Source organism: Microchirus variegatus (assembly GCF_963457635.1).
Source record: "Microchirus variegatus genome assembly, chromosome: 23".
NCBI lineage: Eukaryota > Metazoa > Chordata > Actinopteri > Pleuronectiformes > Soleidae > Microchirus > Microchirus variegatus.
Genome location: NC_139824.1, coordinates 14,172,332 through 14,184,812, shown reverse-complemented (window position 1 = coordinate 14,184,812; position 12,481 = coordinate 14,172,332). Strand labels below are relative to the sequence as shown.

Genomic DNA, 12,481 nt, shown 5'->3' with positions numbered 1-12,481 from the left:
AGACATTTCTTGGATCTCTTGGTATGAGTTCAGCCATGTCAGCAGTTTCCCCCGTCATCTCACATCCATGTGTTTCGTAGCAGTCTGAAGACACCGGGTCGAAAGGATAAAACCGTACATTGCGTGCACTTCTTTGCAGTCACCGTCATGCTATTTTCAGATTATTGACCGCACAGTCTCACGGAAGAGCCCCGCTGAAAGTGACGATGGGCAGGCAGAGGAGGGAGCAGAAGGTGGGGTTGAGTGGCTGGATTTGGGCAGAGGTCTGGGATCTTCTGAGCCTCCAGTCGGCAGAGCTGTCCTGTTTATAGCACACTGATATTTCACACCTGGTGACGGCCTGAAGGATCTTCTTCTCGTCCTGGTCCAGGCACACAGCAAAGGTTGTGTTTGCAGCACCGCACACCTGCACCTTGTCCACCTTCACCTCTGTCACATTCAACTGCTACAAAAGACAAGAACATTATTATTATTAGTAGTAGTAGTAGTAGTTGTAGTAGTAGTAGTATTAATAACTATTTACTTATTTAATAATTATATATTTAACAAGTAATTTTATTTAATTAAAAAGTATGTATTTAATAATTAAATATTTAATAATACATTTTATATTTAAATAATTATTTAATAATTAATTAATTTAATAATTATTTAATAATTATTTAATGTAATAATTATTTAATAATTAATTAATTCAATCATTATCTAATAAGTATTTTATTTTATAATTATTTAATAATTAATTAATTTAATAATTAATTAAATAATGTATTGGTTATTAATAATTTTAACAATAATCATAACAATAACAATTATTCGTAAGTATCATTATTTATTTAATAATTAATTTATTCCATATTTGATTTAATAATATATATACATATTTTTATTAATAATAATAATAATACATGCTCATTTACACATTTAGCAGAAATAAAATATGCAGAGGCATGCATATTATTTTATATATATAATATGACTTTTTTTGCTTCAACTTCTACTTAAAGGTTAGAGCTTTAATTTCTAAATGCGGTTAAGAGTTTAGGCTACAATGTGTAGCTTTTTTTGTTTTGTCAAAACTGGCATGAGTTCTCAACGCACATGAGATATGAGAGATTAATAGGGTTCGATTTTGAAATGTTATCCAGGGCGTATTTAGAACTCACCTGGTTATATCCCTTCTTACTCTTGCCACTCTGTCTCTTCAGAACCTCGGTCATGACGAGCTGCAGGCACTCCATCTTTGAGTCTGGAGGAAATGGTTTGGGTTAAGTTAAGTTAAGTTAAGTTGTTCAGTATTATTAAAAAAAAACAAGATACTTGTAGTTAGTGACGGCAGCAGCATACCTAGTTCCTCTGGGTTTTTGCACGCTTTGGTCAAATTGACTGACGTGCAGACTTTTGCTTCTCTTTTCCATTGGCTTCTCCCACTAATGACAACCTGAGGACAAATAAGAACGGTTATTGTGTCTCGTGACAGAACACACACATGCTGATGAGAAGCATTTTAATGCGTCATTTCCTGTGTAAGAAGTGACTGTGAGGACGTGTACTTGAGTATAATTCCTAAAGTGCAGATTTGTGACGGTGAATAACAGTGAGTGCAGTCACTCCCATCTCACCCTGTTGTACACCAACTCCAACATTAGAGGCACTGCTTCTCGGTCGCCGTCGATGCCGAAACGTTTACCGGCAGCACCTACATGTATATCCAAAGAGGGGAAAAGTGACTATGTTACTAGCTGTGAGTAATGGAATAAAAGCACAGTTGGTTCCTCAGTGACTAACGCGAAACACGAGGCATAACCGTAGCCTTTCCCTATTTTATTTTAAAGGAAATGGAAAATCAGAAGTGCAAGTGGCGATGAATGAAACCAGCAAAAGTAGAAGTGGACTGAATCATGGTATAGAAATAACAGAAAAGCTGTTCCTCTGCCATAAATGTAGTCAAGTCTCAACCTCATAATCCCTCATGATGCATTTCGTATGTATGTGTGTGTGTGTGTGTGTGTGTGTTCTTGTACTTGCGACGTACTGAGGACCAGTGAGGGTTTTTAACCAACAAAGTGAGGGAATTTTTACGGAGTGAGCACATTTTGGCCGGTCCTCACTTTATTTTCATTGAAATCACTTCCTTAGGTTGTAAACATGCTATAATCTGTTTTTTTTAAGAGAGGTCCTCAATTTAGAACAAAAATCCAGCCCTGGTGTTTCACACACTTTTTGCTCTGGGGCTCCACCTGCAGACATTTTATTTCATGAAGTAGATATTTGTAATTGTGTTGATTTGTGCCTTTATTCAGCAAGTACAAGAATGTGTGTGTGTGTGTGTGTGTACACACTCACCCATGGCTTTGATGGCTCGCGTCCCTGCGGTGTGGCCAAGCTCCAGGGAGTGGACGAACACCTCGGTCCTCTTCTGCCCGCTCGCTAACGTCAACTGCAAGCGTCAGAGATCCTCTATCACTCACTGAATTTGAAACTGTGTATTCCTTTTCACAAGGATGCCAAGTGTGTGTGTGTGTGTGTGTGTGTGTGTGTGTGTGTGTGTGTGTGTGTCTAACCTCAGCCTGATAGAGCTGGATCAGTGCCGGCCGGGCAGCGTAGCGACAGTAGTACAGGACCAAGTCGGCCAGGATGGGTAGGCGCTGCTCATATGAACCGTCGTAGGACTCGGACTCTGTCTTTGAGGTTTGCTGCGGGCAAGAATAGCAAAAATATAAATACTCTATCAAAATAAACAGCATGATAATGAGAGAAGTAAACTGCCTAAAGGTGCAAAAGATATCAAGCCAAAGCTCTTTTGGTTAATAGCTTAAAAGGCATCTTACAGCCCTTTGTTTCAGCTGTTGTTGTTTTTAAAGTGCTGCATAAATAAACTTGGATATCAAACTCCTGTACCTGGCAGACGATGCTGGCAGGGAGGTTGAGCAGGCTGAGTGTGTTTCTTTCGTACCAAGGGTCCAACATACCGAGCAGATGGGCGATGTCATTAGTGCTGTCCCCTCCTGTGCCCAGACCCTGATTTGAACAAAAGAAAGTGATTTAAACTCAACTGGAGACTGAAGATGTTCCTTTAAAGAAAATATTATAAACACATACATTGGGCAGACTTGCTCGTCTCGGGCATCCGGCTTGAACCAAAGGACCGGGAGACCTCACGCTCCCCGCTCCGTCTGCCGAGTCCCTCCTCACCGGCACAAAGTAGAACTGGAGCTTGAAGACCCGGCTGAGACGCGGACACGCGCTCTCCTTCCTCCTCAGGCTGTCGTAGGCCCGCGCCACCTTCCCCGCCACGTGATCCGCCCCGAACACGACCACCCTCAGAGTCGTGTTCTTACCGTCCTCGTCGCTGCTCAGAATGGGCCTCCGTCTGAAGCAGACGTGCCTGAGAGTCTGGCTCTGCGGCCGCAGCGAGGGCAAGTCAGAACTCAGCAACCTGACTTGCTGTGGCAGAGAGTTGGAGCGCTTCTCTCGCGCCACGAAAAGGTCTTTGGATTCCGTGTTCCCTAAGCTCTTCGCCCGGCACAGAGACCCGGGGCTCTTGGAGAAGAGCTTGTACAAGTGCTGGCTGAGCCGCGCCGAGGCTTTGGTCGACTTTGGAGAGCATTTCTCCGAGACGGGCGAGGAGCCGGCGTAGTCCTCGTATTCTTCACAGTAGTCGCTGTCCACCCCGGACGTGACAGAAAAGAGCGACTGGGCGTAAGACTCCGACGCCACGGACAAGGTGGAGAACATGGAGTCTTTGGAGGCGGTGGACAGGGAGGAGATGGTGGAGAAGGTGGAGGCGCGGTGGTTGTCGCCGCATCCGCTCGGGATGAAAGTCAGCGACGGCACATGTTCCTCTCCTCTGTCTTCTTCTTCCTCCTCATCTGTCAAGTTCCGTTCTTCTTCTTCATCGTCGCCGTCGTCCAGGTCAAACTCCTTGTCGTCCTCGGCCTGACCGTTAGTGGTGAAATCATCGGTGTCGTCCTCCAGGAGGGTGTTCAGCACATCTGCAGAAGTGAGAGAGGAACGTCTCGTTATCGAGTTGCTGAGCTTAGCATTGGACAAGCTATCGGGCTTGTTTCATTCCAAGCTGATATTCAGTAAATTCAGGGTCAAAGGAGCAAAAAAAAAGGAGCAAAAAAAAGAAAAGAAAGAAAAATGTGAATACTTTACCAAAGTTATCTTTCTCCCAGTGAAACATGTAACACTTGGCTGTGGGCAGCGGTAGAGTCTGCAGCATTCCTGTGAAGCAGGAGAACACAACGTCAGTGCTATTATTATTAGAATTATTACTAGAATCTGAAATATCACATGTATATGTATATATGTGTGTATATATATATACACACATATACATATTTATATACACATATACACATATTTACATATATACACATATACACACACATATATACACATATATACACATACACACACACACACACACACACACACACACACACACACACACACACACACATATATACACATACATATACATATATATCTGCCTTCCTACCGTTCGACTTCCTCCCGTTAGACGCCGGGATTCTCATCCTCTCCCTGAGTTCCTCCAGTCCCTGGATCACATGACCGCGTCCTTTCACAGGGTCACTGATGGCGGTCGCCGTCTCCAAGATGTCACTCACGGCCGAGAAAATCTCACCCAGTTCATTCACAGTTTTCCCCTGAAAAGAATACAGTAGATGTAGTACATTTATCTTTTACACAGAGAGAAAGCTTTAAACCGTCCTGGATTAAACTACTGTTCTTCATCCTTGTATTTATTTAAAATGTTCTATATTCGTTTATCAGTTAAGACTGTTCCATAATTTAACCCCAGTGATTGAAACACACATTTACACGTTTTAAAGTTGTCCTCCTGGAACACACTGCCATTTTTAAACATAGTTTCTCCTCATCTCATCATAATTTAATTATTTCTGTATATATTAAATGCACAGTCAACACTGTAGGCTTTTTATTTGTAGGTGGTATACATATATATGTATATACATGTACACATGTATACATATATATATATATATATATATATATATATATATATATATATATATATATATATATATATATATATACATATATATATAAAAGTGTAAAAAAAACCTGTACACAAACGGTACATACGACTGTACACAAGAATATAAACTTGTGTAAATCAAATTATCCAGCTATATATACATAAACATATATATGTATACCACCTGTTTAAAATATATATAAAATACATATATACATATAGCTGGATAATTTGCTTAACACTTCAAGTTTATATTCTTGTGTACAGTTGTATGTACCGTTTGTGTACAGTTCTTCTTTGTATTCTTAGGTAAAATATCTATATATCTATTAATCTACTTAGCTTTTTATTTTATTTACAATTATTTCTATCTTTATTTGAATTTTAATTTCACCGACAACGCATTTTGCACAATCTCGTGAGACAAATTAACAAATCTTGAAAATCTGCCAATAATCTTCCATTATTAGTTTGAAATGCAATTCAAACAGGAAATAGTACTTTTAATAGATGTATTGATTTTATTGAAGTTTTAAAGCCACATTTACACAGAACACAACTCTCTATGGACGCTTCACACGTGACCACGTACCTGAAGCGCTCTGTGGACGCTGTGCAGAGGATACTTGGTGCCGAGCGCGGACTGGAAGGCGTGTTTGATCAGGATGACGTACGTCTCCTTCTGAGAATGTCGGATGTGACAGAGCTGCTCGGCCACGGACACAAAGTCCACAGGCACCTCAGCCGGGTTCATCAGCAGCACAGTCCTGCAGGCAGCAGCAGCAGCACATGTGGTAATGTGTCAATAATATAAAGATTCACATGGGAAAAGGACACAAAGATGATGCTTTGTGGCGTCGGCGTGGAGAAGGAGTTAAAAAAAAAGGACTTTATGTCACAGCCACATCAATGCTGGAGGCGCTGAGTTCTGGATCTTTTTCTCTTTGATCAGTTTTACCCTTTTTTAAAAAAAAAAAACCCCAAGATCAGATAAATCTACGAAGAACCGCAGGCGTGTACGTGAGGAAAACTGTGGATAACGTAAGTGGTGAAGTGGACTGACAGTGAAGATTTAGCAAGCACACGCAGAGAGAATGAGTTATGAAGATGTTTTGATGTGAGAGTACACACGCCTCACATATAGAGATTTATGAAAAACAACATAAAGTCACAAGCTTAACTGTCAGAGAGTGAACTATACTGGACTACAAATTCTAAATTCCTATAGATTGAGTGCTTTTTTTCAGCTTAATTCCAGAAACGGATCTAATTAATACAAATAAAAACCCAAACTGTTGTTGTTACTACTCTCTTCCCCTTGACAAGTGATCTTAGCGAATTAGAATTTTAAAGGTGCCATGTGTAAGAATGTGGCCAAAAACGGTTACTACATTCAAATCCAAAATACCGAGGTCTTTTAGGTTTCGTTTTCTGACGTAACTGGCAACCCGTGGTTGCTCGGCAGCTTAGCCTGCAATGCTTGGTAGACGGATTAGATTAGATTAGATTAGACGGTAGATTAGCAGTCTGTAAAATATTTATTTTAATGCAAATATTTTGTCTGTACTGTTGTTGTTGGTGAGTTCAGTTTGTTATATGAACATTATTCCTGAGTCTCTGTGACATATTAGGAGGATCTTACGGCCAGTTGCTTTAGATTTATTACATAATGCACCTTTAAATCTGCCTATTTATATAATATTATATGGTATGGTGTAATATTTCAAATGCATAACATACAATTATATATATTACCCAGTTGCATTTGTTGTTGTTTTTCTGACCTGTGACATAGTTTATATGCCTTGTTTCCTTTTATATGCACTATTTACACCGTGTACACTATGATGCTTTCTTCCTGAGGCCTAAAAAACATGTATATGAATAAAATATGGAAGAAAAAAATAACGTAAACCCATAAAATACAGATAATATGGACTTACACAGTCTTAGAGCGCTGGCTGGAGTCGGTAAGGCCTTGCTCCTCTCTTACCAGTCTCTGGAAGGAGATCCCTGTGAGGAAACAAAACAGAAATATTTGATTTATTTAGTTGTTATTTTGACCCAAACTCATGAGGAACAACACAGTGTGTACACAAACTAAATCCTGTCACATTTCCGAGGGATCGTGAAGTGACATATTTATCAATCATTCAGTCTTTTGTTGTGTTTCCCGTCCGTCCGTTGACCCTTCCTGTAAATGAATTAATTTAAGAGTAGGCGTTCACATGTTGCTTCTGCTTTTTTTTTTTTTTTTTTTTTTGGATCAAGCCTAAAGTTACATCCACTTTTTTTTTTTTTTTTTAAACACACACACAACAGTATCATAATGAGTTATGAAGAAGTGTCACTGTGGAACACGATGGTCCTCCTCTTGTTGGTTTACGTTTGTGAATGATGTTTGTACAGGTGACATCCTAATGCAGTCCTTTGATTTGCCACTAGGTGGCAGAAGAGTAATGCAAAGTATTTTGTGCGTCAAAGACAGTCTAGACTTCAAATATAAACAGTGATTAACAGTTTATGATTTTTGCAAACCTTTCAAAAAAGTTGCTTAAAACTAAGAAAATGCTATTATTAGCCAAATAAAAAAAAATGAATTCATACCCAAATTTGTGTCGGCTCACTGAGCTTCTGAGAATTCAGAAGTTGATCAAGCATTAAAGTTTCAACCACTAAAACGATTTTTTTTTTTTTTCTGTGCAGTAATGCAAGTAAATAACCTTTTTACACATTTGAACAACAATAACAATTATATTTTAGCATTACAATGTAAGGTTTACCTGGAGCCTTGAGCTCCAGCTGTAGTGTGGACAGGAGGTTTTTACACACACTGCAGTACGGCTCGGGCCACGTGAGGAAGCTGCGGAACACCTTGATGGCTTCTTCCAGCAGCTCCGTGTCTGGGGGACAGAACGGCGTCTGCAAACACATCGTCACAAATCATTCCACAACCATTCAGTTTTGGACAGAAAATCAATTTAAATGTGCCAAACGTGCCATTTTACTGATCACTGCCACTGCTAGTTACTTTTTTTTTTGTTTTTTTCCTTCATTATATTATTTGCCAGGAGGTTTAATTCTATCTGTATCTGTATTATATATTATTATTTGAATGAGTTTTATAAGAACTTTGTGGGGATTGGCTCAGAAATGCATAATAAAACATGTCAATGTGATTAATTACACACATCTGGTGCATTAACTGGGTTATAAAGAATATCTATATGTGTGTGTGTGTGTGTGTGTGTGTGTGTGTGTGTGTGTGTGTGTGTGTGTAGTAGTAGTAGTAGTAGTAGTAGTAGAAGCTCAATAACCTGATGTAATGTAATTATTAATAGCATTTTATATGCATAGAGGTTTTAAACACAAACTAAAAGTACAAAATATATAATATATTTGGCATGTGGCGCCACCTACCGCCCTCTACCAATAACTGCAGTCAGTAGAGTCTCAGCTGCCGAGCAACCACGGGTTGCCAGTTACGTCTACAGCTACAACGGCGGAGAAAACGAAACCTAAAAAGTCCTCGGTATTTTGAATTTTAATGTAGTAACCGTTTTTGGCCACACTCTTACATATGGCGCCTTTAAACCTTGATCCCTTCAAAGTGAGAGGCTGTAGATGAGGACTTACTTGCATCAGTGTGGAGGAGAACATGATGGCGAGCGGAGCCACCAGCTCATACTGACACTGCTCCTCAACCTGGATTAAAAAAAGAGAAACGGGTGAGAAAAACGTTTACGGTGAGAGACTTTGACCATGAGCGTTTGCTCTTTGCTGGATCACCTCTTTGGTCTTGATGATGATCTGCTGTAAGAGGATGAGGAAATTGTCGGGGTCTCTCTTCACCAACTCCTCCAGGCTCCAGCGATTCATGGACTGACCAGCAGAGCACATCATAACTGCAACACATGTAGTTTTCATGTAAATACAGTCGAGATAAAGAAGTCATATGGATGGATGTTGTTTTTTGACCTCTGCCAGGAGTCAGTCTGCCTGTTAGCAACATAACTCGAAAAGTCGCAGACGGATTTGGATGAAATTTTCAGGAAATGTATGCAATGGGACCAGGAAAAAGTGATTCAATTTTGGGCGCAATTCGGTGACGTTATCACTATTTTTATTTTTATTTAAATTTGAGCGATCCTGTGGCACTCGACATATTACAGAAATAACAGATACAGTGGTGGAGATTAAAGGACTATAATTCATTATCACATAAGAAAGAAAGATACAGGAAAATATATTTTGTTCATGTTTAATTCTCACTAAAATCACTGCAATACAAACCTAGCAATTATAAAATATTCATTATGTGTGATAGACTAGAATGTAGACTGTATATTGAAACAATTGCACAAACTTTTATTAATTACAACAAATTGGAACTTAAAGGTGCCATATGTAAGAATGTGGCCAAAAACAGTTACTACATTCAAATTCAAAATACAGAGGTCTTTTAGGTTTTGTTTTCTGACGTAACTGGCAACCCGTGGTTGCTCGGCAGCTGAGACTCTACTGACTGCAATGACTGGTAGACGGCGGTAGGTGGCGCCACATGCCAAAACATGATTTCAAAACATAAACATGATTTGCAGTCTGCAAAATATTTTTTCAATGCAAATATTTTGTCTGTACTGTTGTTGTTGGTGAGTTCAGTTTGTTATATGAACATTATTCCTGAGTCTCTGTGACATATTAGGAGGATTTTATGGCCAGTTGCTTTAGATTTATTACATAATGCACCTTTAATTTAATTTCAGTTGTAAAAGCCTAAAAATAAAGTAAAATCTCAGCCTGAAAAAGCAATAAATGAACATAAAATGGTGTGTTTGTGTTAGGTTTAGAGGCTGCAGTTTTGCAACTACCCCCCAAAAAAAAGTACTACAAAGTCCATATATAACTGTCACTATTCACTTTGAGGTGTGTGCATTTACTTCAGGATGTTTGTACATGAATAAAAACTGGCAGGATGGATTTCCTGTTGCAAGAAAAACACAGCGACAGGGTCTCGGTCCTATAAACAAGAGTTTTTATTTGAATTTTAACCGACTCCTCTTATTATTATCGACGACTTTCCATCCAAAGCAAAGTCTGCGAAGCTTAGTTTCCGACACAGAAAGGTTTCCCAAGATCTTGTCAGTTCACTTGTACACTTTATTACCTCATAATCTCTAAGAAACGTGTGTCAGGGGTTTATTTAAAGGGCAAATGTAGCGATTTTTGCTGCGTGATATTGGGATTCAAACGTCTGTCGAGGTATAAAACCCCCCGGAGGCATGTTTGTGTGAGTGAGTGTCACTGTAGTCTGATGTTGATTTCATCTACCCTGTTTTCACCCTGCCTGCACCACAGTAACTTCATCCCTCACACACACACACACACACACACACACACACACACAGTGCGGTCTGTGGCACCACTTCCTCCCAGCTGTCTATTCACACAACTTCCTCCAGCGCCCAATAACACATTTCCCCGATGAGCCGACAGCAGCGACGAGGTGTCGTCGTCAACAACAGCCTCAGACAAACCAGTCGAGCCGGTGCAGCGTCTGTCGCACACACACACGACCTCGTCGTCGTCGTCCTCGTGTCAACATCTGTCGTCTCGTGCTGAAATTACTTGACTTTTGAGAATCAGAAGCCTGGAGCAAATGCTGCCGACTGTGATTTACAAGTAAAATATTAATTTGGCTGATGCACGTGCAGGAGTCATGTACACATGTGAACAAACCAGGACTTCAGCCATCATTAATAATATTATAGACACCAGTGCGTTTATCGTATTTATATCTCCTTTATATTCTTTATTGATATGTTAAATGTGACATTTTTCTCTTTTATATTTTAATAATTTGTTTAATTTAATTTTAACCGATGACTGCCACTGCTAATGACCTTTTTTGTTATTTTGAATGGTTTTCTTCATTAAATTATTATTTATCATTATTTTTTTTTATTATTTATATGTTAAATGTGACATTTTTCTCTTCTATATTTTAATTAATTGTTTAAATGTGCCAAACATGCCATTCTACTGATTACTGCCACTGCTAATTAAACTTTTTTTTGTTATTTTGAATGGTTTTCTTCATTAAATTACTATTTATCATAATTTTTTATTATTATTTATATGTTAAATGTGACATTTTTCTCTTCTATATTTGAATAATTTGTTTAAATGTGCCAAACTTGCCATTCTACCGATTAGTGCCACTGCTAAATAAACTTTTGTTTGTTATTTTGAATGGTTTTCTTCATTAAATTATTTATTTTTATTATTATACATAATTTGTATGTTAAATGTGACATTTTTCTCTTTTATATTTCAATAAGTTCTTACAGTAAAGCATGTTTGCTGAGGAAAAAAAGGACTGTTGATCTAACCTGCCGACCACCTAAAGTAAGTAAGTAACTCGATTAGTATAGTATTTAAGGTAAGGTAGAGGGGAAATACCACAGAAGAAGAAGAAGAAGAACACTCACAGTGTATATACAGTATTGCAATAAGACGTCTGGATGAAGAAGCAAAGTAAAACTTTAAAAAATGACAGGATGGTGCGAATTTAGAGAGGAATTTACACAATTTACAACAATAAAATGTTCTAAAAACGCATCAGAATTCAGAAATGTTCTCATTTATCACATCTAAAGTGATGAGACGTTGTTACACGAGTCACCGCTGAAGATTGTCTTACCGTTCCAGTGATGAGCCGCCGTGGGGCTCTGCCTCAGTCCGTCCAGACATCTGTCCAGAGCGTGCTGGATCCTGTCCTCTGTGCACGACGTGTGCTGCTGCATCTTCTTCTTCACCGCTCAGGTTCTGTGGAGGAACCCAGAGAGAGAGAGAGAGAGTCCTGACGTTAGATATCCAAATGGAATTCCAATATGGAAAATCATAATTCAAATTCTGTGTGTGTGTGAATGCATCGTGTTTATACACACATACACACACACATACTGACACACTCACACTTCTGTTTTCATGACCAGCATGTGTTATCACATCTGCTTTGCATAAAGGCAGATAATCACCTGGTAAGTATGAAAATTGGACGAAGAAGATAAACAAACCCACGAAGGGACGTTTCCGAGAGGAGGGAAAACACAGGAGCTTGTGTTTTTGTTTTGTTTTGTTTTGTTACCATAGTTCCTGAAACATCACAAGCAAGACAACAGCGGACAGTTGGACGTCTGCTCGTTGTTATTTTGTAGAAAAGTTGGCCAAGAAAAATCATTCCTGGTGTATCATGAACAAACATGAACCTTCTTATTGACATCAGCTAAAACCTATATGAGAAATAACAACACGATAGTATTGGATTTGTCGGACATCTACACTACTGTTCAAAAAGTTTGGGGTCACTTAGAAATGTCCTTATTTTTGAAGGGAAAGCACTTTTTTTCAATGAATATAACACATTTTGAGAAAAAAAATCAAATTTTA

General features: G+C 38.9%; 1 protein-coding gene across 1 annotated transcript; it reads right to left on the bottom strand.

Moving 5' to 3' along the window:
• Positions 1 to 178: 178 nt before the first annotated feature.
• pik3r5 (phosphoinositide-3-kinase, regulatory subunit 5) lies at positions 179 to 11,835 on the bottom strand (the record flags this gene model as incomplete). Its single annotated transcript, XM_083909254.1, has 16 exons — positions 179 to 445; positions 1,167 to 1,249; positions 1,348 to 1,441; positions 1,623 to 1,699; positions 2,347 to 2,440; positions 2,565 to 2,696; positions 2,902 to 3,021; positions 3,103 to 3,995; positions 4,162 to 4,230; positions 4,508 to 4,676; positions 5,622 to 5,796; positions 6,973 to 7,042; positions 7,813 to 7,951; positions 8,666 to 8,734; positions 8,819 to 8,934; positions 11,733 to 11,835. The coding sequence occupies 16 exons, from the start codon at positions 11,833 to 11,835 to the stop codon at positions 179 to 181; spliced, it is 2,670 nt and encodes an 889-aa protein (XP_083765380.1).
• Between the last annotated feature and the right edge of the window lie 646 nt (positions 11,836 to 12,481).